At 36.9% G+C, this 26,172-nt stretch overlaps 2 protein-coding genes across 8 annotated transcripts in view; both read right to left on the reverse strand.

Moving 5' to 3' along the window:
* SLC35A1 (solute carrier family 35 member A1) overlaps nucleotides 1–10,606 on the reverse strand; it is a 33,991-nt gene extending 23,385 nt beyond the window's left edge. For 2 of the 4 annotated variants that reach the window (XM_076003122.1, XM_012750896.3), the window contains exon 1: nucleotides 10,353–10,606. In XM_076003122.1, coding sequence (XP_075859237.1) covers nucleotides 10,353–10,591 — 239 coding nt within the window. In that variant the 5' untranslated portion in view covers nucleotides 10,592–10,606. Of the gene's footprint in view, nucleotides 1–6,310; nucleotides 6,489–10,352 lie in introns of those variants that run through there. The other 2 variants (XM_012750897.2, XM_012750898.2) reach the window with 2 other exon arrangements.
* A 6,408-nt stretch (nucleotides 10,607–17,014) lies between these two features.
* The window catches only part of CFAP206 (cilia and flagella associated protein 206), a 40,562-nt gene continuing 31,404 nt past the window's right edge, over nucleotides 17,015–26,172 (reverse strand). For 2 of the 4 annotated variants that reach the window (XM_012750971.3, XM_012750970.3), the window contains exons 12-13: nucleotides 20,749–20,892; nucleotides 17,028–17,482 (exon numbers count right to left, since the gene is read on the reverse strand). In XM_012750971.3, coding sequence (XP_012606425.2) covers nucleotides 17,252–17,482; nucleotides 20,749–20,892 — 375 coding nt within the window. In that variant the 3' untranslated portion in view covers nucleotides 17,028–17,251. Of the gene's footprint in view, nucleotides 17,483–20,748; nucleotides 20,893–26,172 lie in introns of all 4 variants that reach the window. The other 2 variants (XM_012750969.2, XM_012750968.3) reach the window with 2 other exon arrangements.

Here is a 26,172-nt window from a genome sequence, read left to right on the forward strand (position 1 = left end):
CTATGGCAGTACACCCACCACCAGCTGACAGAATGGATCCCCTCTTGGCCAAGGGGATATCCTAAAACTAAACTGCCTGCCCTGAGGAGGGCAGTCAGACATGCCTCATCATGCCCCTCCTTCTAGGAGCCATCCTTTGTAACCCATTAACAGGCCTAAGGGTATCCAAGACAAACCTACAGGTCCTCAATTTACACAACAAATACATGTCCTATGGCTTATCTCAGATTAACAGGCCTCCTTTTCTTAAAACATTCCAAGCCTCTAGGCAAAGCTTCATGTCTTTAACCAATTCCAAGTCAAAGAATCTTTATACCCACCTATAATCTGTAAGCCTCTGCTTTGAGATGGCTCACCTTTTCTGGTCAAACCAATGTATGTCTTCCACATATTGATTTATGACTTTATCTGTAATCCCTGTCTCCCTGAAATGTATAAACCAAACCATAACCCATCCACAGAGTCCACAGCTCAAGGCTTCTTGGGCGTGGCTCCAGGTCACGGTCCTCAAATTTGTCTCATAATAAATCCCTTTAAAATTTTACAGAGTTTGGCTTTTTTTCCATTTATACCTACAATGTACCCCTTTTTATATTAGTTCTACAGTTTCTAGTTATCCTGTATAGAAAACAGTAGTCTTTAAGGTATAGGGAGTTAAATGACATTGCAAATAAGAATACTTTTACATGATCACTATCCTTCAACAATCTCTTCTAATTCCATAAGATTATGTACTTTTATGTGTTAAGAACTCCCAGATTTATGTTTCTAGTCCAGACCTCACTTCTGAGTTCCAGACCCATTTAATCCAATTGCTTACTCTCCATACACATTTGGATATCTCAAGGCATTAAAAACTTACATTATACCTACCCAAAATCAAACTGTTGATATCTTCTCCCCACCAAATCTGTTTTATCTTCTTGTCTCAGAAAAAATAAATAACTCTATCTGCCCAGCTGTTTACACAAGGAAACAGATTGGCTTTTTGATACCTACCTTCCCATCACCTACTCTAATTGATCCTCATTATTCACAGCCTGTACGTGTGAATTCTCCTACTCACTAAAATTTGTAACCCCCAAATCAATACTTGCAACATTTTTACAGTCATGCAAATAGCTGTAAAAAATTTGATTCACCCAACACACATCCCCATCTGAGGCTGAACATGATAACTGCTCTGCCTTCTTGTTTCAGGCTTCATATTGTAAACAAAGGCGTTCTATTTAGTGACAATTTCTCACATTTTTGTGCTTTCTGATGATTCTGCTGGTGATTTTGCTGTTTAAAATGGTCCCTCAGCCCTGTAGGGCTGAAGTACCGTCTGGTGTTCCTAAGGGTAAGAAGGCTATGATGTACATTACGCAGAAAATGCATATGACAGATAAGATTTGTACGGGCATGAGTTGCAGTGCTGATGGCCATGAGCTCGATGATAATCAATAATATATATTCAATAAGTTGTCTTTAGACTGAAACACATGTAAAACAGGGTCATGTATAACAAAAACGTCATGACCAGAGGTTCACAGAATCCTCTATTTCCCCTAGGAGCAATGGTTCAGTATTCACTAACTCAGTGTTGGTGGTGATTTTATAGAATGTAACTACTGTGAATAACCAGAACTGATTCTATAATATGTATCCAAACCCATCACTAATCCTATAGATTTTGCCTCCAGAGCATGACTCTATTAACTTCTCTTCTATCTATTAACTTCTCTTCTATCTATTAACTTCTCTTCATTGCCTGTGCTGTCATCCTACGCTATTATCTCTTGCCTCTAGTAAGTTTCCCTACTTCCAATTTATACACTGTACTTCTACCTCTTCCAATCTATTCTTCTCAAAGGGGTCAAAGTGACTCTTAAAATGGGTTGCCATGTTAGTCCTTGATTTAAACTGCTCAATGACTTCCTAATGCACTCGAGATCAAATCCAAAATCCTTAACAGGCTCATAAGATTACCCCTCATATCCTAGTGACCTCTCCTGCTTCATCTCAGCACCAGTCCTCCCTCATGTTATGACATTCTAGGCGTGCTTACTTGTTGTTTAATAGTCAAGAACATTTCTGCCTCAGGGATTTCAAACACACTGTTCTCTTTGTCTTCTCTCTACTCTTTTCTTACCTAACTTCTATTCAACCTTCAAATCTAGGTTTAAATGTAACTTCCTCAGAGAGGAAACCTGCTAATCCAAATGGAGGCCCTCTATTAAATGTGTTTATAGCTCCCCCTACTTTTCCTTCATAACACCACCAATTGACTATTAATTTTACTATTTGGTTCTCCAGTAGACCATAAGCTCCATGAGTGCAGAACTATGCCTTTTTAGTTGGCACTGCTCTAGTGTAAACTCTAGGACAGTGTTGAGTACATCATTGGGGTTTAATAAATACTTGCTAAATAAATGAATGAACTTGACGGTCTCATTACATTTTATTAACAATACCTTGAAACAGACTTAGCATGACTATATGTTTAAAATGTTTGGAAGGAATAAAACATTATTCGGATATAGCAGTAATATGTTTCTCTATAAGTGAACCTTAATTATAACCAAAACACAGAGAATTTCTGGCGCTACTTTGCTGAGTCTCTGCCCCCATCTCCCACCCCCATATAAAATATATACTTACTTTAATGATTAGCCAAGACTAAATAAATATATTACTGAGTAAAGAGCATTACTGTAGAGACCACACTAAAGAAAATAACAGCCAAACTGATTAGCCTATAATGAAGTTAAGCTTTGCATAGTTCAGATAAAATTGAAGTTCTAGTATAATGTTTGTATCGATTCTATAAAGTTATTGTACTTTATAGGGTAAAAAATGGCCAAAAAGACAGAAGCTTTTACTTCATTTAATAGTTTTTTTTCCATTTAAACAGTAGTTCCAGGTTTTTATTTTTCATTTTCCTTTAGTCATTCTCCAAAAAATTCAAATCAAAATTTAGTAATTGTTATTTAATTTTTATATTAACTTTATAATATTCTCCTGGGAATATGGGAGACATATACTATTTTAATCATCAAAAGGAAAGTTTTTCTTCTCTGAAGAAAAGGTTATTCAAGTTCTAAATCTTTAGTTGTTTCTAATATAATTATTCCACATTCTCCAGTAATATCCTGAAATTGTCATCCTCTCTCTCAGATAATAAAGTCTTTCTCTACTTTGAAAACAAAGAAAAAAATCTAATTTCATTCTTTTTTAGCTCTGAAGGAAGAATTATTTTAACATTATATGGGAAAGAATTTTCAAAGCAAATATAAATTCAAACATATTAATCAATTTTGGTTTCCTTTGTGCATAACAAATCATCTCGTATAATTTTTTAGTAACAAGTATTTTCTGATATATAGAAGTCTCTCTATCACAGCAAATAACATCCAACCTATGGTTTGGGGGTTCTGTTTGTTTGGAGAGACAGGGTCTTGCTCTGTGACCCAGGCTGGAATGCAGTGGCAGGATCGCAGCTCACTGTAACCTCAAACTCCTGGGCTTAAGTGATCCTCCTGCCTCAGCTTCCCAAGTAGCTAGGACTACAGGCACACACCACCATGCCAGCTAATTTTTTTTTAAATTTTTTGTAGAGACAGAGTCTCACTATGTTGCCTAGGCTGGTCTCAAACTCCTGACCTCAAGCAGTCCTCCTGCCTCGGTCTTCCAAAGCGCTGGGATTACAAATGTGAGACACCTTGCCCAGCCCAACCTGGTATTTTTTTTTAACATCATAACATCCTGTTTGCCTTTGATATTATTTTTATTACCAATTTTAAAATGTTTATAAAGAAATGACAGCATTGAGAGTATCTGGAAAAATCTTTTACTTTGTTGTAAACCTCACACCACTAAATCTAAAAGACCATTATAAAGTTCTAGGCTCTTTCATTTGCTTCAACTTTTAACCATCCAAATCATTCCTAGTGACCCAATCACAGTCTGGCCATGTATTTTCTTCATCTTTTTCATATTCTATCTGCTTCAGGTAAATTATTATAAGCCAGTTGTTTTTTTAGATCTAGAACTAATTTTCAATACTTTCACTGGATACCTTTCCCAAATGACAGCTGGGCTTTTTATTTCATTATCAATTGCCTCATCACATATTGATGAAGAAGCTGAAACAATTGCAATAACATTTCATTTTGCAGCTATCAATCTGTGACCTCAGAGTTTGAAATAATTCTTTAGTTTTCACTCTTTTGCCATCCCAATAATTAACATTTTCATAGATACTCTCTTAAAAGTAAACCCTTTGTTCCAAGAAATTAAATGTTTTTCATGTATGAATATCAGGTATTCAATTCAGTTTCTACCAATGTATTTCAAATAAGCATGATGATTTTCTAATATATTTCTCCATAAAAATTAATATTCACTCATAAAATTCAGTAGTTTCAAATATACTTTACTTCTTTAATGTTTTATTATTTTTTTTCCAGTGTTTTTTCCACCTAGAAACTCCTTGTGCTTTAAATGATTCTTCTTCACAAATTCTTGCTAGGTATATAATGTCAAAAGCCAACCACCAAAATTTTGCACATCATAATTGTTTACTTTTTCCTGACTGTTCTCTGGTCTTTGTGTACTTACTCTGAGAATAAATGTTCACAAAAGAACAAGATCCTGGCCTCTTTAATATGCTGGTGACAGACACATCAATGATGATGATGACAAAGTACAGTTCGGTTTTTACACACTGTTGTATTTTAACACCATTATTTGACTTGCTTGGTGAATTTTCAGAAATGTTTATGCTTTTATTTTGATATAATTTCCAAAAAAGTTTCCACAAAACAACTGACCATACCCATAATATTGAATAGTTGAAGAAGAGTTAGAACACTATACACCTCTCATTTATCTGATATCATCCAGAATAAAGAATTTCACAATAAAAGTCAAATTTCCAGAAAAATTAATCTTGTTAAATAAGAAACTATGAAGGGTCTAAAACTTTATCCTACTTGCAAGTTAGGATGCCACAGTATCTCTGTCTACAAGATAAATTTTAAACTCAAATATATGAAAACTTTTTACCATCCAAACTCAAGTTATTTTTCTGTTCTTTTCTCCCTCCCCAAACCATTTTTAGAGTATTCTTTTTCACATGATCATTTGAAATCACGTGTGTGTTTGCTGGTTCATTTGCTGTCTCTTCCACTAAACCTAAGCTCCAAGTAACCTAAGACTATATCTATTTCATTCACACCTATATATCCAGGACCTAATATGAAAACTGTCACACAGGATCTATTCAATAAATATTTGTTAAATGAATCCTGAAATATTTAAATGTCACTTTGTCTGTTTCTAGGTAAAAGCCTACACATACACTATTCCTCTCTGCTTCCCCTCTCTCCAACACACATCTTGAAACCTGTATGAATTCTTACCTGCCCCAATGACTCAAATGGGTCCCCATCTCATAAATCTTTCTCCAAGTAATTTACTTACAGGATTGTATTTAATTTTTGCCACCCCGTAATATTTTCTCCAATTAAAAAAATTTAGAAACTAAAGCTTAGACAGGTTAAGAAACATGTATAAAGCCATTATCCCAGTGTAGGATTAAAAATGATGTCTGTCTCACTACAAAGCCCCTATTCTTAACCCTCTCTTATATTGCATCCTTAGGTAAAACAATTCTTATATGATATTCCTGATTCAAAGCCCTGTGCTGCCACATATTAACAGTGAGGAATCTCAGATGCTATAGTGATAAAATTGGGTAATTATAATACTTACCTCAAAAATGCATACAGACTAAATGAGAAAATTCATTAAAAGCACTTAGCACAATACCTAGCACTTAGCACAGGAAACACTAAAGAAATGTTTGTTATTATATTCCTCTAAAACAGAGGTGAGCAATTTTTTTTCTGTAAGGATTAAATATTTTAGGGTCTGTGAACCATTCAATCTCTGTTGCAACAAAACCAGACAGCAAGCTGGATTTGGCCCATAGGACATAGTTTGCCAAGCGCCGCTCTAGAGCAGGGTTCTTCAGCCTCAGCATTACTGACATTTGGGGCTAGATAATTCTTTGTTGTGGGGCCTATCCTGTGCTTTGTAGGATGTTTAGCAGCATCCTTGGCCTCTATCCACTAGATGCTAGTAGCACCCCCCAGGTTGTAACAACCAAAAAATCTCCTGGGGGACAGAATCACTCCTTGTTGAGAAATACTGCTCTAGAGCAATTAAACACATATAAAGACATAGCCTGAGTTTTCTAATAAAGAAAACACCTTAACTGAGTAGAAAAACAATAATTTAACACACTAAAAGTATTTATACTCACTTAGCTAAAATTCCCACACTTAGCAATAACTTTATAACTTCTGTGATACACACGGCTGTGGTTGAAAAGTAGAGTTCTTTGTCTGATGTTCTTGTGTATCTTAAAGCTATGGTATAAGCTGCGGCCATCAGGGTCATCACTGCCAAGCAGTATAACTTGAATAATAAACTGACACTTTCTGGAAAATATGTGCAACAAAGATGTTATTTAGTAGACAATATTATGCAGATAAAAGTTAATCAACTAGTTACAACCCAAAAATACTTTCCAATTTCAAGCACAGAATGTTTTAAAACCCATGACATTTAAAAATTTGTTTCAAAACAATACTTTCCAATCACATGAACACAAACACACCTATCCCAAAACCACATCTGACTTTAAATATCAACGAGTTAGGCATAGATTTTGTTCCTGAGGAGTGCCCCAATTGCAAAACTATGTGGCATACTGAATCTAGTATGTTATAAATTGCATATTTTAAATATCTTTATGATTACCAACTTGTAAATGCAAAGCAGGAAAGCAGAATGAAAGCAATTGCTGCAATGTATATTCTAATTTAAAGACAGCAGAAAGAAAACAAAAGAAATAATTGAGTAATAAAAATGGGACTTAACATAGAACTTTACCATAATAGAAAACAAATTACACCTGGCCTCTCATTTCATTGCATTATAGAAAAACAGTTCCTTACACAAAAAAGAATATTAACAACACAGCTCTATAAAATTTAAAATATAGGAAATATACAAATGTGGCTGAGTGAATTCCACCACACCTGGCTGCTATTTATTTTTGGAGTCATACATTTTTCCTTGTGTAGGACAGTCTTAGAACAAAGGAAGTATTGTAGTGATCTCTTTCACTTCCTCTTACATAAACATTGCTTTTTGGCTCCTCAGAGCTTTTGGAAAGAAAGTTTAGGCAGTTACAGGAGGATCACTTGGGCCCAAGAGTTGGAGGTTGCAGCAAGCTATGATGACACCACTGCACTTTAGTCCGCACTCTAGCCATGGTGACAGAGTGAGACCCTGTCTCAAAAAACAAACAAACAAAAAAAACACGCTGGGTGCAGTGGCTCACACCTGTAAGCCTAGCACTCTGGGAGACCGAGGCTGGCGGATTGTTTGAGCTCAGGAGTTGGAGACCAGCCTGAGCATGAGTGAGACTCTCGTCTCTGAAAAAAAGAGAAAAATTAGCCAGGTGTCGTGGTTCGAGCCTGTAGTTCCAGCTACTGGGGAAGCTGAGGCAAGATGAGTGCTTGAGCCCAGAAGTTTGAGGTTACAGTCAGCTACAATGACACCACTGTACTCTACCCAGGGTGACAGAGCAGAACGAGACTCTGTCTAAAAAAAAAATAGCCAGCAATAACCTTTTAATTAGTCAGTACAGGAGAAAGCACTTCCCATTTTCTCGATCAGGGGTCAGCAAGCTACACTTGTCCCTCCTTTTTATAAGGGACACTCGTCCCTCGATTTTATGAGTTCAGAATGGTTTTACACTTTTAAATAGCTGGAAAAAAGTTTTAAATAACATTTTGTGATATGAAAATTATAAGAAATTCAAATTTTAGTGTCCATGAATAAAGTTTTATGAGAACATAGCCATGATAATTGGTTTCCAAATTGGGCTACTTTTTCCCCTACAACAGCAGAGTTGAGCAGTTATGACAAAAGACCATCCAGCGCTTTACAGAAAAAGTTTGCCAATCCATGTCCTAAATTACTAACATCTTCATAAATAAGAGGTTAGGACTACCAACCTAAAACCTACCTTGTTTTTAGCTATTTTATAGGTTCCTGATTCCAAAAACAACAAAATGAATATTTAAACACTAAGCCAAATATTTATGGTCTACAAACATACTCTAACCTATAATATTATTTTGTCAGCAACTTGAAAAAAATACCTATTTGCATAGTGATTACATGGGAACTTATATGCTTGAAAATAACTACTGATCTAAGTGTAAGAATAATGAAATAAGTTTAGATATTTGCAAAACATATTAGACTTTTATACAGAATATCATTTTTAAAACACATTTCAAATTTGAAAACATACTGAATGTTTTTAACCTTGATTTTCTCTGACATTTTAGTTTAATATTAGATCAAAATATTTATTTCTTCTTCACTCCACAAATTTTCCAGTATAAAATTTCAGTTATTAGGCCGGGCTCAATGGCTCATGCCTATAAGCCTAGCACTCTGGAAGGCCAAGGCAGGAGGATTGCTTGAGCTCAGGAGTTCGAGACCAGCCTGAGCAAGAATGAGACTCCATCTCTACTAAAAATAGAAAGAAACTAGCCAAACTAAAAATAGAAAAAGTTAGCCAGGCATGGTGGCATGTGCTTGTAGTCCCAGCTACCCAGGAGGCTGAGGCAGGAGGATTGCTTGAGCCCAGGAATTTGAGGTTGCTGTGAGCTAGGCTGATGCCATGGCACTCTAGCCCAGGCAAGAGAGTGAGACTGTCTCAAAAGAAAAAAAAAAATTCAATTTTTTCAGGGCAATATCAAAAATCCACAATATGTAACTGCTTTCAATTTTGCCAAGAATTCAACTCATGCCCAAAGTTACTCATGGTCCAACTATAAACCTAGCCCACAACTCAACTGGCAGTCACATCTTAAACCTGCATTTTTCTCTGCTTCTTATAAAATTCCCATTCGCTCCCACGTATTTGTTTCTGTCTGGAAAATGTCCCCCAAAAGAAACTTACAGTTTGAAGTTATATTTTACTATATTTTATGGGGGACATTATTTGTAATACCTGAAAACTTGGAAATTCGTGAAGTCCCAGATAAATTCTTTGTGAATATCAGTGAGCTATGAAAGCTGCAATTTTGTTAGGATTATACATTTCTATTGGTCATATAAGACTTGTGACACAACCAAGGCACAACAAATATGTCCTAGCAATAAGCCTAAACCTGTAAATTTCAGCTATTTCAGGTAATGGTTTGACTTCTGTAATTTTGCTATCTCCATTCTATGTTAGTTATCAAAACAATTCTTTTTTCCTTTATGTCCTGTGTTGTTACAAAAAGTCTCTTAAAGTTGGACTTGCTGAAATGGGAGAATACATAAGGAGTGGCATATGCAACTACAGACAATGCCTTTGGGCAAGGCCTGATCATAAATGTTGGCTCCTCAACGAGGAAAATGATCTGGCATTCATGCAAAAAGATATTCCTTAAATATTTGTTCAGCATTTATCTAAAGGTGAAGCTAAGTGCTCTATTGCGGAAGGGCGGAGAAAGAATCCGGGTGTCACCCAACCTCACCTAGCTACTGCTCTACAGTCCAAGCATTCATCTCTGGTCCCAACTTATATACACCGCTTGGCAAAACAAAAGTGATGCTGCGAAGTTAATTAGACTCACCCTCTTTAAATGGCAATTAGTCACCAAATATTATTACCCAAATGTGCCATTCCCGGGAGGGGGGTTGTGGATCTCACCTTCCACCCCAATTATCAATGTGTCCTTTCTAACCACATACAGCATTTTCCTCGGGAGGAACTCTGTTAACGCCTGCTTTCTCTCTTTAGATTACAGTGCTGTTATAGTGCCCCAGTGATGTTGGTAGTGGCGATTGTATGGACCAGCCGCCGCCTGGGCTCTGCCCCTAGAGCATGCCTGTCAGTCTCTGAGCATCTGCAGGGCAGGACGCAGAGATGAGACCGAAGCCGCTGTGGCCCAAGCACGGAGAACTGTCCAGCCTCCCGCTGGGTTATGCGGGTCCAGCCCAGGACCTGTGTCCAGGCCCCTCTCCGGGTCCAACGCAGCCCGAGCCCGGCAGAGGCGGGTTCCCACCCGCTACCAGCTAGTGGAGGCAAGTGACCGCCGACCTGCCCTGCGCACAGTCCTCCGCGGGAAGGCAGCCGCAGTGGGAGGCCGGCTGCCCCGCAGCCGGAGAGCGGCTCCACACCAACTCCTGAAGCCCGTCGCCTCAGCCTGGGCCCGGAGCCCCGCAGGCGCCGAGGCTGCGCCGCCGCCCCCCCGCGCACTCCCCACCCCCGGGTACCCCGGCCTCACCTCTCGGGGCAGCCATGGTTCCCCGCCAGCCCCGCGCGGAACTGACGCGCGCCCCCGCCGGCCGCAAGACTCCCTGGACCGCCAGTGGTCATAGAGACGAAGCCGCTCGGCCTAGAGCGCCACGCCCGCCGCCCGCCCACTGGCTGCCAGCCTAGCCGAGCTCTAAAATTAGGTTCAGGAATCCGGGCCACGCCCCAGAGTTGGAAGAACCCGGATGCAGGGCGGGGTGGCCTGTACATCCGAGTCCTTGGTGACAAGGGTCAGACAGTCGGTCGAAGAAGCTGTTGTGTAAACTGCAACTTCAGCTGGGCGAGGAAGCGGGGACAGGGTGCCGCGCGTTGCCTTCTGGGAATTGTAGTCCGCACAAAGATGACCAGGCGGCTGATAAGGATTTGGGGTTAGATTTAGGGATTTATTCCTGTCGACGCTGTTGGAGAGGCTCATGGAACTCGTAAAGTAACAGAATCTACTTCGGCAACTTTTATAACTTCCACCTAGCTCGTTACCTTCCATTGTTACCATGTGTTTAAGATTAGTGTAATTTGTTACATATTGTTAAGAAGTCTTGTGCCTGTGTCCATATCGTCAGCATCGTTACTGATTATATTTAGTTGGCCAGACATTATAACTGCATTATCTTCGGACAACAAAAGGGCCTCAAAACTATTAGATGTATCAACAGGCACTTTAACCACTACTAGAGTACTTAAATCTCTTTCACTAGGGGATATTAGCACAAGCGATATTAGAAATAATATGGCTCATTGGCAAAATGAGCGATGTTCAAGATATGTGGATTGGTTAAAAATACTATAAAGATATTTCAGCCCTTACAGAAACGGGGATGCAAGATTTTGAGATGCCCAGCAGCCTATACTTTCTGTAGCATGCTATTTCCCCAAAATTGTCTTTTTTAGAGGGTTGAATGCTGAATGCTATATATCATTGTCATGTCATTATCAGAGAAATCTGATCTACTAACATCACCGGAAAATTCTGCATGCCTTATTAGCATCATATTAATATTAGGAGGGGCTCCCAGGAGACTAGAGATGACTTTATAGAGTAAGACAGTTGATTAATTTCATTTTGGAACAGTGCTGGACCTTCCCTATACCTGGTTGTAAATATGATCATTGGACTAATCACCTCTTCCTGTAATTTGTGGTTTCCACCTGTGGAAGTTATTCAGTTCCCTGCTGTGTATGTACACAGAAAGCTCATATATGTATTGAAAATTAATTTTAAAAATTAACAAATATTCTATCATATATTCCTTCTTTTGCTTTACAGCTACCACTTTGTATGATTTATTTACTACCTCTTTCCGTTTTGAACTATCATTATATTCTAAACTTACTTCTCTAATTATTCTCCTTTTGATACTCAAATTGTCCCAATATGGTCCTTGTAAGCCTGCCCCCATTTTAAAGTCTGCATCAGGTTTTTGAAACTTTTTTTTCCTGACAACAAGAGGTTCGAGGCCAATCTGGATTTTTTTTGCTGTCCGAGGTGGTAGAATCAACTACATTTTAAGGAACCATGGTTCTTTTTGGTGATGAACAGTATTACACACATGCATGTACTCACACACACACAGATTAGGGTAGTGGGTAAATTACTGCTGGGCCATCATTGTGGTATTTCTGGTTCACATAACATCATGCTACTGAATCCTACTTTTCTTACACATTTTATTGTCCCAGAGACCTATACTCCATTAGAATGAGCCTTTACTAGGTTTTGATGACCCCTTGTCCTAATCCAATCAGCTCAACACCACCAGGGAAAACCTGTCGAACTATAATCTGACAAAGTCAGATTTATTTGACTCATTCCATTGAGAAAAACTGAACAGCAAAGGAACCATGGAATGTCTCAGGAAACAAAGAAAAAGACAAATTTACAGAATTTTAGGCAAGGATGGGGTTAAGTGAAATTTAAAGGAAGCAGTATTTTGATAGACTCAAAGCAGGACTATGTGTAAAGAGGTCAGCATCAGATATGGACTGTAGAATAGTCTCAGGATCCTATTTCTTGGAAACTACAAAGTTACTATAGATGTGGAATGTTGCATTCAGGAGCCCCTTAAATGAAGCCTTTACACCTACATTGGAAATTGAGGCTGCTTCTCTGTATCAAAGTGACTTAGATCCTCCAAGCGAGAGTGGGGTATTATTTCATTCTTACCGATAAAATTTTAAGTAGCAAGTTTCTTTATAATATGTGATTTTAGAATCAGAGTTTTCCAATGAATTAGAAAGTAAACATTCAAAGAAGGGGGTTGTTATTATACTTTACAGCTTCAGTATATCCTTAGAAGAAATATTATTTCCTGTTGTATTTGCAGATGGTTTTATCTGTTTGTTCTACCAGCCCAATTCATGGCCAGGCAGATATTTATAGTCTTAGTCTGAGCTAATTTTTACTTTCTCACTCTGAATCATCCTAAATCTTGGAGGAAAAAATAATGATTTAATGTGTTTCTTTTATGTATACCTAGCTTTCTTCACTAATAACTAGCTTCATTGCTGGTTAGAACAAGAAGCAGCAGTCCTCAACACGCAGGGTACAAGATAATTTGCTTGACAAGCTAAACTTACAGTGCTTCAAGCAGCTATTGCTATTGCCATTTGAGATCTTAATGATGTTCCCGCTTATCACTAGCAAACTGCAGTATTTGCCTCAATACCCTGTTCACTTCTATCCCTGCTCAGGTATGAGAAATACCCTAGTCTAAATGAATTATATAAAAGGAATCCCAGAAGAATATCCATTGGTAATAAAGTAAAAGTATGAACTTAAACAAAAATGCTGTGAGGAAGCAAATATCAAAAGGTTTAAGGAGGTTATAGTTAAATTCAAATATGGTAGCTATATAATAGATTATTAAATGTGGTAATGTTTAAAGTATAGTAAGCAGTTAACCATAAAGAACATATAGACAAATACAGATACCTAAACAAAATTGCTTCCATGACAGTTTAAGCATATGACTCTCCTATTAAGAAAAGCATCCAAAACCAATCAAGCTATTGTTATTTTAAAACTATTCTTTCCTATGGTGTAATGTTACTAAAATCAAGCCAAAAGAAATGCTGCATTTATAATTGAGAAAATAAAAAGATACAGGGAGATAATGTAAAATTCAATGTCTAGACTAAAAGTTAAACATGAGTAATAATCATCAGTATCCAAACATATCTTATTTGAGCTTAACTCTCCCTTGCCTCTGCTTCCTTTTTTAGTTAACCATAATCTTACTTTCCTCTTCCTGTTAAGCAGACATTGATAGTTGCCTATTCCATTGACCTTTTCTAATTAGTCATCCTCTTTTGTTTCTTTAGTAATCATTTATTGAAAATCATAATGTGTCAACCATTATTCTAGGCACTGAGAGCTAGAAAACAAAAGTGGAGAAAAGGAGGATTGGAGGTGCAGTAGAAATGAGACAATATGGAGTCTCTCCTCCATTGGCTAAAGCTGACAAAGCACTTACTATACAAGTGCTTTCATGTGTTAACTCTTTTAATCCCATGACAATCCAATAAGTAGGGAACTGTTGTTATTATTTTTCTCATTTTTATGATAAAGAAATTGCAGCAGAGAGATATTAAGGAACACAACTAGTAAGCAGTAGAGCTAGACTTTTCTTCCATGACTATAGAAATTACATCTTTTTCTACTCTTCTGACTGCTAACCTATCTTATTTTGTCTACTCTTCCCCCTCATTCTACCCCTATTCCCATAGGGATGACCCTCCCAAGTTATCTTTGTCCAACCCAAATTCCTATCAACCCTGCTTTACTATCCTGATCATCCCTTAAACTCACATTTTCTAGTGCTGAACATGTTATCTTTTCTTACTAACCAGCTCCTCTTCCCAATTATCCTTGATCTCCTTAAGCAGAAACCTTAAGGTCATACTTTGAATTTTCCTTCCCTTAATTAAACCTAGCATTTGCCCCTTTATGTCCTCCATTACCACATGCCCCAATTCTTGGAACAGCTTCCTAGCCATCTCCCTAACTCCAGTATCCCTCTCCCACAATGAGTCTTCTATTCAAGATTCTGCCATGGTTTTGTAATGTCCTACTACAAGTAGGCAAAATATTCCTCTGCTTGGCCTTCAAAGTCCTCCAAAAAGTTTACTAACTCTGCTTACTCAACTTTATTGCTAGCACTTCCCCCAAAATAGTCTCCCTCTTCCTCTCTCCCTTTTTCTCCCTCTTCTTTTGCAGTAACTATTTTACTGCTGACCTTATCAACTCCCACCTTGACTATTAAAATAATCACTCAACAAATACCCTCTTTCCAGTTTGTCCCTTCATTTAGTCCTTTTTTCTACTCATTTATCCAACAAGATACTATACAAATATAAGGAATATAAAGATAACACATAGTTCAAATCTCAAGAAATTTACAGTCTAACAGGGTGAATATAGATGCACACCTCTCTATATACCAGTTTAAGTACTACAATGAGAGTAAGAATAAAATCTAATGAAACCTCAAAGGAAGAAGCAACTAATTCTTTCAAAGTGATGGGAAAAACCTTCACAAAAAAGGAAAAATGTGATCAGACTGAGCACAAGTAGAATTTCATGGGGGTTCCTATGGAGCACATTCCTGGGGACAGAGTGAAAAGCAAGAGTAAGAGTGATGGGATTAAAGACCATGCCTATTTAAAGAGTTTTTGTTCAATTTGGTTGATGTGTGGAGAGAATATAAGAGAACAAAAGATGAAATGATTATAAATGGAGATCATATTTTGAAAAGTTTTACATAATGTGTAGAGTAGTTTTTATTTGAGAGGAGTACTGTAGGTTTTTAAGCAAGGGAGGTAGAGATTGTGGGGGGAGCAGGAAGCCAGGTGCATAAGAAAAATTATCCTCATGAATCATTTTAAAAAATGGAGGCAGCAGTGGCCCAGGCAGCAGTAGAGGTGAGAATAGGAAGAAATGAATCTCAAACACAGTTCAAGCCAAATAAACAGGGCTTGATGACTAGTTAAATGTAGGGGCTGTGGGAGAAAGATAATCAAGAATATTTTTTTTGAGACAGAGTCTCACTCTGTTGCCCAGGCTAAAGTGCCATGGCATTAGCCTAGCTCACAGCAACCTCAAACTCCTGGACTCAAGCAATCCTTCTACCTCAGCCTCCCGAGTAGCTGCGACTACAGCCATGTGCCACCCTGCCAGGCTAATTTTTTCTATGTATTTTTAGTTGACCAATTAATTTCTTTGTATTTTTAGTAGAGACAAGGTCTCGCTCTTGCTCAAGTTGGTTTCGAACTCCTGACCTTAAGCAATCTGCCCACCTCGGCCTCCCAGAGTGCTAGGGTTACAGTTGTGAGCCGCCGCACCTGGCCAAGAAATTTTTAATTTATGTTACTGAGTAAGGTGGTGATGCCTTTGACCACAGAAGAAAATAAAGAAGGGGAAACAAGTTTGGCAGAAAAAATTATTTTGGTCTGTGCTGAAATGGGACTGACGATTTGACACTGGGTCCAGCATATGTTGGAAATCTTTAGGATGGGGCTTGATTAAATGGTGGCGATCCTGGGAGAGAGTAAGTTTACCATCAGATCTAGCTCCCTTTACTCTGATTCTGTTGTACTTCCCAGGTGACTTTCTGATATTAAGTTTGGCTACTCAAATTGAATTTGGTATTTTTATTCACTTGGCCATTCTGCTTCTAGCCATAACTTTGATAACCCCAGACTCTGGCTTACAGCCATTTTCTGTGTTTAGCAATCCTGCAGGCTCAGATGAGGGTTAACTGAATAGATAAAATCACATTCCCGAATTTGTAAATTTTAGTGTCACCCTACTCCCCCAGGCCCTGCCTTAATAGCCAGCTAGCCTATCTTTAACATCATTTTTAAACTACAGGAATGAAAATCATGAAAACTTAGAAGTAGGCATATTTGAAGTTTACCGATGGAAAATGGATTTCAAAGCACATTCATATTATAAACATCATTTAAATTATATATTTATATCAATTATACAAACACCTTAGTAAAAGTCACCTGTGCAGAAAAAAATGTGCTAAATACAAATGAGCTGCAAGGTATTAAGGCAAGTTTAACAAGCCCTCCATATGGAGCCTTTCTTATCCGTGAGTTGGTATTAGAAGTATGTAAGACAGTTATAAAACCATAGCTCTAAAATTTAGCTATCAGCAATTCATGGGGGTCCTAAACACAACTGCCTACAGGGTCAGGCAAATAAGGCAAAGGAGTAAAAGGGGAGGCCCGTAAGGCAGAGATCTGGATTAGACGATGGAGGACTGGAAATACCTGCCCTGTGAAAGGGCAAAACTACTTGCAGAAAGTCTAGCCAACTGTTATCAGATACTCTAATTTTTTCCAAAGGGCCAGAAATATAGATTTTATGTAAAATTTCCAGATTTTGAAAAACAACATGTGGACCTTTGCTCGAATTTGTTCTAAACTAGTAAGGTTTTATTATATGTCAGTTTAATCTATGTTAACATTTAATAGCTAATAAAGCTGAAAATATTAATTAGGTTTTAAAATTGTAATGTTTGACATTGAAAATGATTTTAGAAATAATCTTCTACACCAATCATAATAATCTTATATTATTATCTAAGTGACATGATTTCAATCTTAATGCTGCCAAACTTTTAACAAATAAATGACAAATGGACAGTTTTACTTTTCTATTTTAATAGAATGAAAATATGTTATAGAAAACAACTTTTAGCTTTTTGTAGCAGTTCGATAGCATATGGGAATCCAATAAACAAAGAGTCACCCAACCAATAAATGTGCCACCCCACAAAGTTAATTTTCATGGATGTAAATATTTTTAAGTAATTGCCATTGTTCATAATTGGGGAACATCTACTTTAGAAATGTGATCTCTAACTAGGTTTCATCAACAGCCCTAGTTAAGTTCACCTTGACCTCATGAGTGATTCTGCTCTTTTTCCCTCGAAGACCAGCTAAGTAAATCTGGGGCCTGGGCACTCCGGTGCTGCCTTCCCTCAGGGACTGGGTGCCAGAGTCCTTTAAAAGGTACACCTGAGAATAATTGTCTCTTCTCATGTGACTAAGATCAGTTTGTGCTGAGTGAGTAACTTTGTGACGCAAATTGGCCTAAACAGAAAGAGAATACAGGAATTAACGTTTCTCTGAAGAACAGATACTGTAAAATATTATCAGGTACTGGTTAATATCTGCCTATTTTTTTTGTCACTCCCCAAAGAAATTAATTTTATAACATAGCATTTTTCTATAAAACATTAGAACATTAGAAAATCTAGAACATAATAGAAAATCAAATATCCTTTACCAAGAAGTAGAAAAATATATAAAATGTTAAAAATAGACCCAAAGAAAGAACAGATTCAAAGTTATTAATACATTAGCTCAGTCAATTATTTGTTAATATAATCTTCTAACTCTTTCATTATTATACTTTGAGATTCATATAACTTGGATTTTTCCACCATACTTTTTTTTAAAGATAAAAATTTAGGATTTATATAGTATTATCTTTTAAAAATGAGCATCACCCTAGATTTTTAATATAAAAAGCTCTGATGTTATCTATTTATAGTGTACATTATTCTACATTTTGCTTACTCTCTTTATGAATTATTAACAAACATGAAGTTAAACAGATTACTCAGCTGGGAAGCAAGGAGGAGCTTACAAAAAGGAGAATAACAGTTGCTGAGGTTATGGTAAAGGCCAAGAAAAAACTCAGAAGGCATTAGAGCATGTGAGTGAAGGAAAGACCTGGAATTAGACAAAACATTTCAGAGTCTGAGATGATACTGCAGGTGATTAAGAACCCAAACTACTCCCCAAATTCAACTTATTGTCTGTACTATTCTACTGTCTTCATTAGCATAATTTTACAATTCCAAGAGATTCTTCCCCAAGCAAATAACTTGACTGTTCAATACAGAACTTTCTGAAAGATATATCAGCTCTTCAGTAGTAAGCATCAATATGCAGTTTAAGCCCTAAGGTTTTTTATCCCTCGCCTCAAAAATCTTCTCTTTGCTATTCCTACCAATGCTGGACTGCTTTTTCACAATCTTTACCCAGTCCTATTCAAACCCTCATCCTGCCTCCCAACCCACCTCAGGCATTGAAAGACCTGCCTCAATAAACCTTAAATTTTCAATAAATTCTGACTTTGCTGTTATTCCTCTGAGACACTGCCAAAACTCTGTTGCGGTGGTGTTTTCCCTTATGACTAGAAAGCAGTAAACTTAGCTTTGTTTTATCCGCAAGTTGGGTTGATAATCATTGGGGAGCAGGCATTCAACATAATGCAATTATAGGGGATAATTAGATCTAAGGTGGGAATCAGAATTAAGTGGAGAATAAGGAATAGGAAGAGAGGGTTCAGTCAGTATGAAGTTCAGGCCCTCTGAAGAACTGACTCTCTTAACATTTCCCATACATACCTTGTTATCACCTCTATCTCTTGTATATACTGTCCAGCCATTGCTTCCCTCTTCTTCTGTGCCTATTTGTGTCTCAACACCAACTTAAAATATTGCCTAAGTTAATTTAGTGGAATTTTAATTTTACTTATGTTATACACTTACCAAGAGGTACTAAAATATTGTTAGTGTGTCAATTCTCTTGCTAGACTATTATCTCCTGAAGAACAGGTAGTGGAATATGTATGTTATCCAGTAATGTCTGATGAGCTCATTTGAATTTAGTAGATAATAGAAAAGAATATAGGGGATGAGCATTTCATGAACTACAGAAGAGTAACTGATAGGAATGCTAATGGAACAATGATCTGAAAGATATATAGGGAAGCTGATTTTTCCTTATCCCAGGAAGTCAGGGGACTGAAAAGCTGCCACCAGAGTGAGTGGCAAAGGAAATGATGTGGTCAGTGGGAAGCCTGTAGAGACTGAATATACAAATGGACAAAGGCTAAAGGCTAGGGCATATATAACAATACAACTGACTCACAACCTCTCCATCAACCAGTCTGGGAAGCCAAACTCAACCTTTGTAGCTGTAGCAAGTGGCCCAGAATGTTCAGGACTTGGCCAGCTTCTCTATTTTTTTGCCCCTCCTCACCTATCTTAGGACCAATCAGAGAAAACCAAATATGCTCACCAAACCAATCACATAAGATGTCCAGCTTCTAGTTAGCTATTCTCCAGTTTTCTCATGTCAACAACTTCCAATCAGAGAACACTTGAAGTCTTCCCCATTTTATCACTATAAAGGTTTTCACTTTCCTGCCTGCTTTGAGTCTGTCAAACACAAGTAACAGTGGCTGACTCCTTTACAATAACAAGCTCTGAATAAATAGCCTCTGTTTGTTCTCATCTGGGTGGTCTTTGTTTATTTCCACAACTGTTTTCAGTTAAAGAGATGGATAAATTATAATAAAGAGAGGCTACAGACATAAAAGATTTTATTTCTTTCACACTATAAATATTTGTCATTTAAAATGACAAGATACTATAAAAGGAAATAAGTAGGGGGGGATTCCACTAAGTTAGATAGAGATGAGAATTTCAAAGACACCCTTTCAGGGTAGGCATCTATTGTGATTAAGGTGCCTGAGAATCAGAAACATGGGAGTACCCAGAGTCTGGAGGGAATATGTTGACAACAAGAGGGGACAATATCTGTGATTTAACAGAAAAAGGTCCAAAAAAAAAAAAAAAGAAAAAGAAAAAGAAAAGAAAAAAGAATGGCATACTTTAAATGATTAGAGGAAGTTCAGAGTGCTTTAAACACTACAACCAAGTTTTAAAATTATTAGCTAGATATGGCCGGGCGCTGTGGCTCACGCCTGTAATCCTAGCTCTTGGGAGGCCGAGGCGGGCGGATTGCTCAAGGTCAGGAGTTCAAAACCAGCCTGAGCAAGAGCGAGACCCCGTCTCTACTATAAATAGAAAGAAATTAATTGGCCAACTGATATATATATATAAAATTAGCCGGGCATAGTGGCGCATGCCTGTAGTCCCAGCTACTCGGGAGGCTGAGGCAGAAGGATCACTCGAGCCCAGGAGTTTGAGGTTGCTGTGAGCTAGGCTGACGCCACGGCACTCACTCTAGCCTGGACAACAAAGCGAGACTCTGTCTCAAAAAAAAAAAAAAATTATTAGCTAGATAAATAGCAGCTATCATTGTTCTGGTTACTGGTTAGTATAACTTGAGAGTAGTTTCATGTTTCCATATATCCATATATGCCTAAAAGTAGAAGACAACCTTTACATTGTGAATTATGCAAATTATCTTTATGTTAGCAAAGAAATCTGTATAGAAATCATTATTTTATATAAATAATTTAACCTACCAACTCTATGAGTGACAACATATTAAAATTCTCCAACCTATAAATAAATTTTTAAAATATTGTTACAAACCAATTGTATAGCTTTTCTTCTTAATTCCCATTCATTCCATTCATACGATCTCACAATTGTTGGTGGCAATATGTGTGTATCAGTCTGTGAGCCTCTTTCACACTTTGTAATTGGTTTTATATAATGTTTGTCAACTTCGCTCATCTAAAGAAATGGAGTTTTATAATTAGAGTTTGTAAAAAATAAACATTTTTTACATGTAATTAAAATATTTAGCTACAACTGAGAAAAGATTAGGAAAATAAGAATCTTTGGATATGGAATATACTTGTAAATACCAACAGACAAAATATGTTCATAATTAGTGAGCTAAACATAATTACTTTTCCATGCATTATGACTTTGTGTTTGATTTTGTTAACTTAATGTAGCAGGTGTATTTTGGAAGGGGAAAAACATCCCTCATTCCCAATTCAAACACTTCTCCCCACTTTACACAATTGGTACCATAAATGACTACCTTGCTGGAAATGGATAGAAATTAAATATTAGGTAAATCATATCTTTTTAAACCATCAACACCTCTTTAGGACTTATCTTGAACTCAAAGTGTGCATACATAGCAGGTTATTATCCAAAGTTTTTGTTTTGGTTTGGTTTTAGTTGAATATGTTGATTTTCTGCTGGGGAACCCGTCATTAAATATTCAGTAATTCCAAGCTAAACAAGATATAACTGTGCTGGATATGCAGTTGTTGGAGTGAGTGATAAAGGTTTAAGGAACTGGGGTCATAGTAGAGAGAAGGGAGAAGATATTAACTTCCTTCCCCAAATCAAGTAACAGATAATCACTGAGTGCCTACCATTTGATACATAATTTCTCTCTTTAAAATTATGACATAGTTAAGTAGATAAAAACATGCGAAAAGACAATTAACAGTACTGTACAAGTAAACGGCAAGTAAATAATAAGACAATAAAGACTATATAGAACATAGAGGGAGAAACTCATTTCCATAGGTATTGAAGCTCACTGAAGAACAGGTGGGGATTAAATCGGCCAAAAGAAAGGGAAAAACAAGAAGGGGTGTAGGGAAAAACTGTGCTCTAGTAGAAAACTATGCATTTTCTATATACAACACACCTTTCCAGTTATATGATTCTAGCCTTTCGTTCTCTTTGGGCTATCTTACAACTCCATAAGTTGTAAATAAGTGATAGGAAAGCCAAATAACTTTTGTCTATACACATGCACAGTCTATCCTTTCTGCGGAGGTTCAACTGACTTCCTTTTCCACGTGTGGAAAAATCAGTGTTGCCTCAATTTGCATATTCATTTGGATATTCCTGATCTAGGAATAAATGTGTCTGTTTTTAGGAGTCTCTGTTGAATTGGTTATAACATCTACCTGGTTCCCTCACTGATTAATGAATAGATTACACTCTTTAACACATGTTCATTTTTTATATCTGTATGAGAATCATAATTTTACCCATTTTTGAAAATTGCCTTTTAACAAGTAGAACACCAGAGTAAGTAGAACAGGTTTAAGACCAGTATAACTTATTGTTCTTCTGATACTGAGACATCATGGAGGGAATTAGTAGAAAAAGAAAGATAAAAAGATATGTAGGCCTTGAATTCCAGGCCAAGGATTTTGCATTTCATCTTACAGATAAACCACTGAAGAGTTTTGAATTCAAAGTAAAATGATGAGTGAATTTTTCAATTTGCAGAAAAATGAATTATTAAAATTGTCTGTGTTATAAACTTTCCTCTCAATTTTTTTAAAATAGTTGGCTCGTGCAATGATTTTTTCTAAATTAGAATTTTGTGTAACACAGTATCTGAGCACAAAATTACATAAATTAAACCAAGGATAGCAACATTTATAAGGATCATCAAAAAGCATTATGAGCTCCAGGGACTCTACAACCCAAATTTGAGAACCACTGAGCTGGGAAATTTAATTTAGTAGTAATTTAAAGAGTGAAACATACTAGTTTTTTACCACATATTTATGATAAAGAAAGCTTTGAGACTTTCTGTGATAAGTGGCCATATAAGAGCTCTAAAATAATATAAATATACATATGTATACACACATATATTTATACACTTTTATTCAAAAGAAATATATAAACACATTTGTAAGAAAGAAAATTACGTTAAAAAGTCACATGATATTACCCAAAGTGATCTACAGATTCAATGCAAGCCCTATCAAAATATCAATGACATTCTTCACAGAAATATAAAAAAAAAATTCTAAAATTCATATGGAACCACAAAAGACCCCAAATAGCCAAGCAATCCTGAACAGAAAGAAAAAAGCTGGAGGCATTACACTACCTGACTTCAAAATATATGGCGAATCTATAGTAACTCTAACTGCCTTATGGTACTGGCATAGAAACAGACACATAGACCAATATAACAGAATAGAGAACTGAGAAATAAATTTACACATTTAACAAAGCCAATTGATTTTTGATGAAGGCACCAAATATACATTGAAGAAGTCTCTTCAATAAATGGCGCTGGCACATGGTCATAAAGTGGTGTAAAGGACATTGGAAACTAAGAACGGGGGGGGGGGAAGGTGGGAAGAGGATGAGGCATAAAAACTTACCTATTGGGTACAATGCATACTTTTCTGGTGATGGACACCCTAAAAGCCCTGACTTCAGTATTATACAATTCATCCATGTAACAAGAACACTTGTACCCCCTAATATTTTGAAATAAAAATTATAAGAAAAATTTGAAAATAAATAAATAGTGCTGGGGAAGCTAGATATACATTATATAAAATAATGAAACTAGGTCTCCCCTTTCATTGTATACAAAAATCAACTCAAAATGGATTAATGACTTAAATGTAAGACTCAATACTATGAAACTGCTGGAAGAAAACATATGGGAAATGCTTCAGGATATTGGTCTGTACAAAGACTATTTATTTATTTATTTATTTATTGAGACAGAGTCTTACTCTACTGTCTGGGCTAGAGTGCTGTGGCATCAGCCTAGTTCACAGAAGCCTCAAACTCCTGGGCTCAAGCAATCCTTCTGCCTCAGCCTCCTGAGTGGCTGGAACTACAGGCATGTGCCACCATGCCTGGCTAATTTTTTTTCTATATACATTTTTAGTTTGCCAATTAATTTCTTTTTATTTTTAGTAGAGCTGGGATCTCGCTCTTGTTCAGGCTGGTTTTGAACTCCTGACCTTGAGCGATCCACCCGCCTCGGCCTCCCAGAGTGTCAGTATTACAGGCGTGAGCCACCACACCCGGCCGCAAAGATCTTTTAGATAAGACCTCAAAAGCACAAGCAACAAAAGCAAAAAAGAAAAAATGGGATTATATCAAACTAAAAAGCTTCTGCTTCTGCAGAGCAAAGGGAACAATCAACAGAATAAAGAGACAACCCACAGAATGGGACAAAATATTTGCAAACTATTCATCTGACAAAGGACTAATATCCAGAATATATAAGGAACTCAAACAACTCAACAGCAAAATAAAATAAAATAAAATAAATAAGCCAATTTAAAAATGGGCAAATGATCTGAATAGATATTTCTTAGAAAAAAATATACAAATGACCAACAGGCATATGAAAACATGCTCAACATCAATAATCATCAGGAAAATGCAAATCAAAACATTTATGAGATATCATCTCACCCCAGTTAAAATGGCTATTATCAAAAAGATAAAAAATAACAAATGCTGAAAAGCATGCAGAGAAAAGGGAACTCTTATACACCATGGGTGAGAATGTAAATTAGTATAGCCATTATGGAAAACAGTATGATGGTTCCTCAAAAAACTAAAAATAAAACCATCATATCCCGCAATCCCACTATTGGGTATACATCCAAAGGAAAGGACATCAGTATGTCAAAGAGATATCTCTACTCTCATGTTTATTACAGCACAATTCACAATAGTCAAGATATTATGGAGCCATAAAAAGAATGAAATCATGTCATTTGCAGCACATGGATGAACCTGGAGGACATTATGTTAAGTGAAATAGGTCAAGCACACAAAAATAAATACCACGTGTTCTTACTCATACGTGAGAGCTAAAAAAAAAAAAAATTAATCACATAGAAGTATACAGTATAATAGTGGTTACCAGAGGCTGGGAAGGCTAGTGGGGTAGAGGGAGAATAGGGAGAGGTTGGTTAATGGATACAAAATTACAGTTAGATAAGAGGAATGAATTTTAGTGTTCTTTGGCACAATAAAATGACTATAATTAACAATAATTTATTGTTTATTTCAAAATAACTAGAAGAAAGAATTTTGAATGTTCACAACACAAAGAAATGGTAAATGTTTAAGGTGATAGACATGCCAGTTACCCTAATTTGATCACTGCACATTGTAAACACGTATTAAGATACAGCATGTACCCCACAAATATGTACAATTACTATGTATCAATTAAAAACTGAAAAAATAAATATAAATTAAGAGGAAAAAGGGTACATGAAGGCTCAAGCTAAAAAGATACTCTAAATCTGGGTGCAATGGTGCACACCTGTAGTCCAAACTGCTCAGGAGGCCGAGCCAGGAGGATAACTTAAGGCTAGGTGTTCTAGGCTGCAGTGCACTACAATTATACCTATGAATAACACTGCACTCCAGCCTGGGCAACAAAAGAGAAGCTGAGATCTCATCTCTACAAAGAGAGAGAGAGAGAGATTCCACCATAATGTAAAAAATATTATATATCAAACTTTAAAAAATTGTTTTGCATTGCAAAATGAAAAATCTTCATGATTAAACTAACAAATATAAATATTCTAAAATCTAAAGAAGAAATCCAAAAAGGAATTAGGAAATACTTAGAACTAAACAATGATGAATATAACTATGTTTAAAAGTATGCACAAGGCCGGGCGCTGTGGCTCACGCCTGTAATCCTAGCTCTTGGGAGGCCGAGGCGGGTGGATTGCTCAAGGTCAGGAGTTCAAAACCAGCCTGAGCAAGAGCGAGACCCCGTCTCTACTATAAATCGAAAGAAATTAATTGGCCAACTGATATATATAAAAAAATTAGCCGGGCATGGTGGCGCATGCCTGTAGTCCCAGCTACCCGGGAGGCTGAGGCAGAAGGATCACTCGAGCCCAGGAGTTTGAGGTTGCTGTGAGCTAGGCTGACGCCATGGCACTCACTCTAGCCTGGGCAACAAAGCGAGACTCTGTCTCAAAAAAAAAAAAAAAAAAAAAAAAAAAAAGTATGCACAAGAAGACAAATGGCCAATAAACATGAAAAAATGCTCAACGTAACTAATCATCAGGGAAATGCAAATTAAAACCACAGTGAGATATCACCTTACCCCAGTTAGAATGGCTTTTATTGAAAAGTCCAAAAACAATAGATGCTGATGTGGATGCAGAGAGAGAAAGGAACACTTAATACACTGTAGGTGGGACTGCAAATTAGTACAACCCCTATGAAAATCAG

This window comes from Microcebus murinus, chromosome 5 (assembly GCF_040939455.1).
Source record: "Microcebus murinus isolate Inina chromosome 5, M.murinus_Inina_mat1.0, whole genome shotgun sequence".
Classification (NCBI taxonomy): Eukaryota; Metazoa; Chordata; class Mammalia; order Primates; family Cheirogaleidae; genus Microcebus; species Microcebus murinus.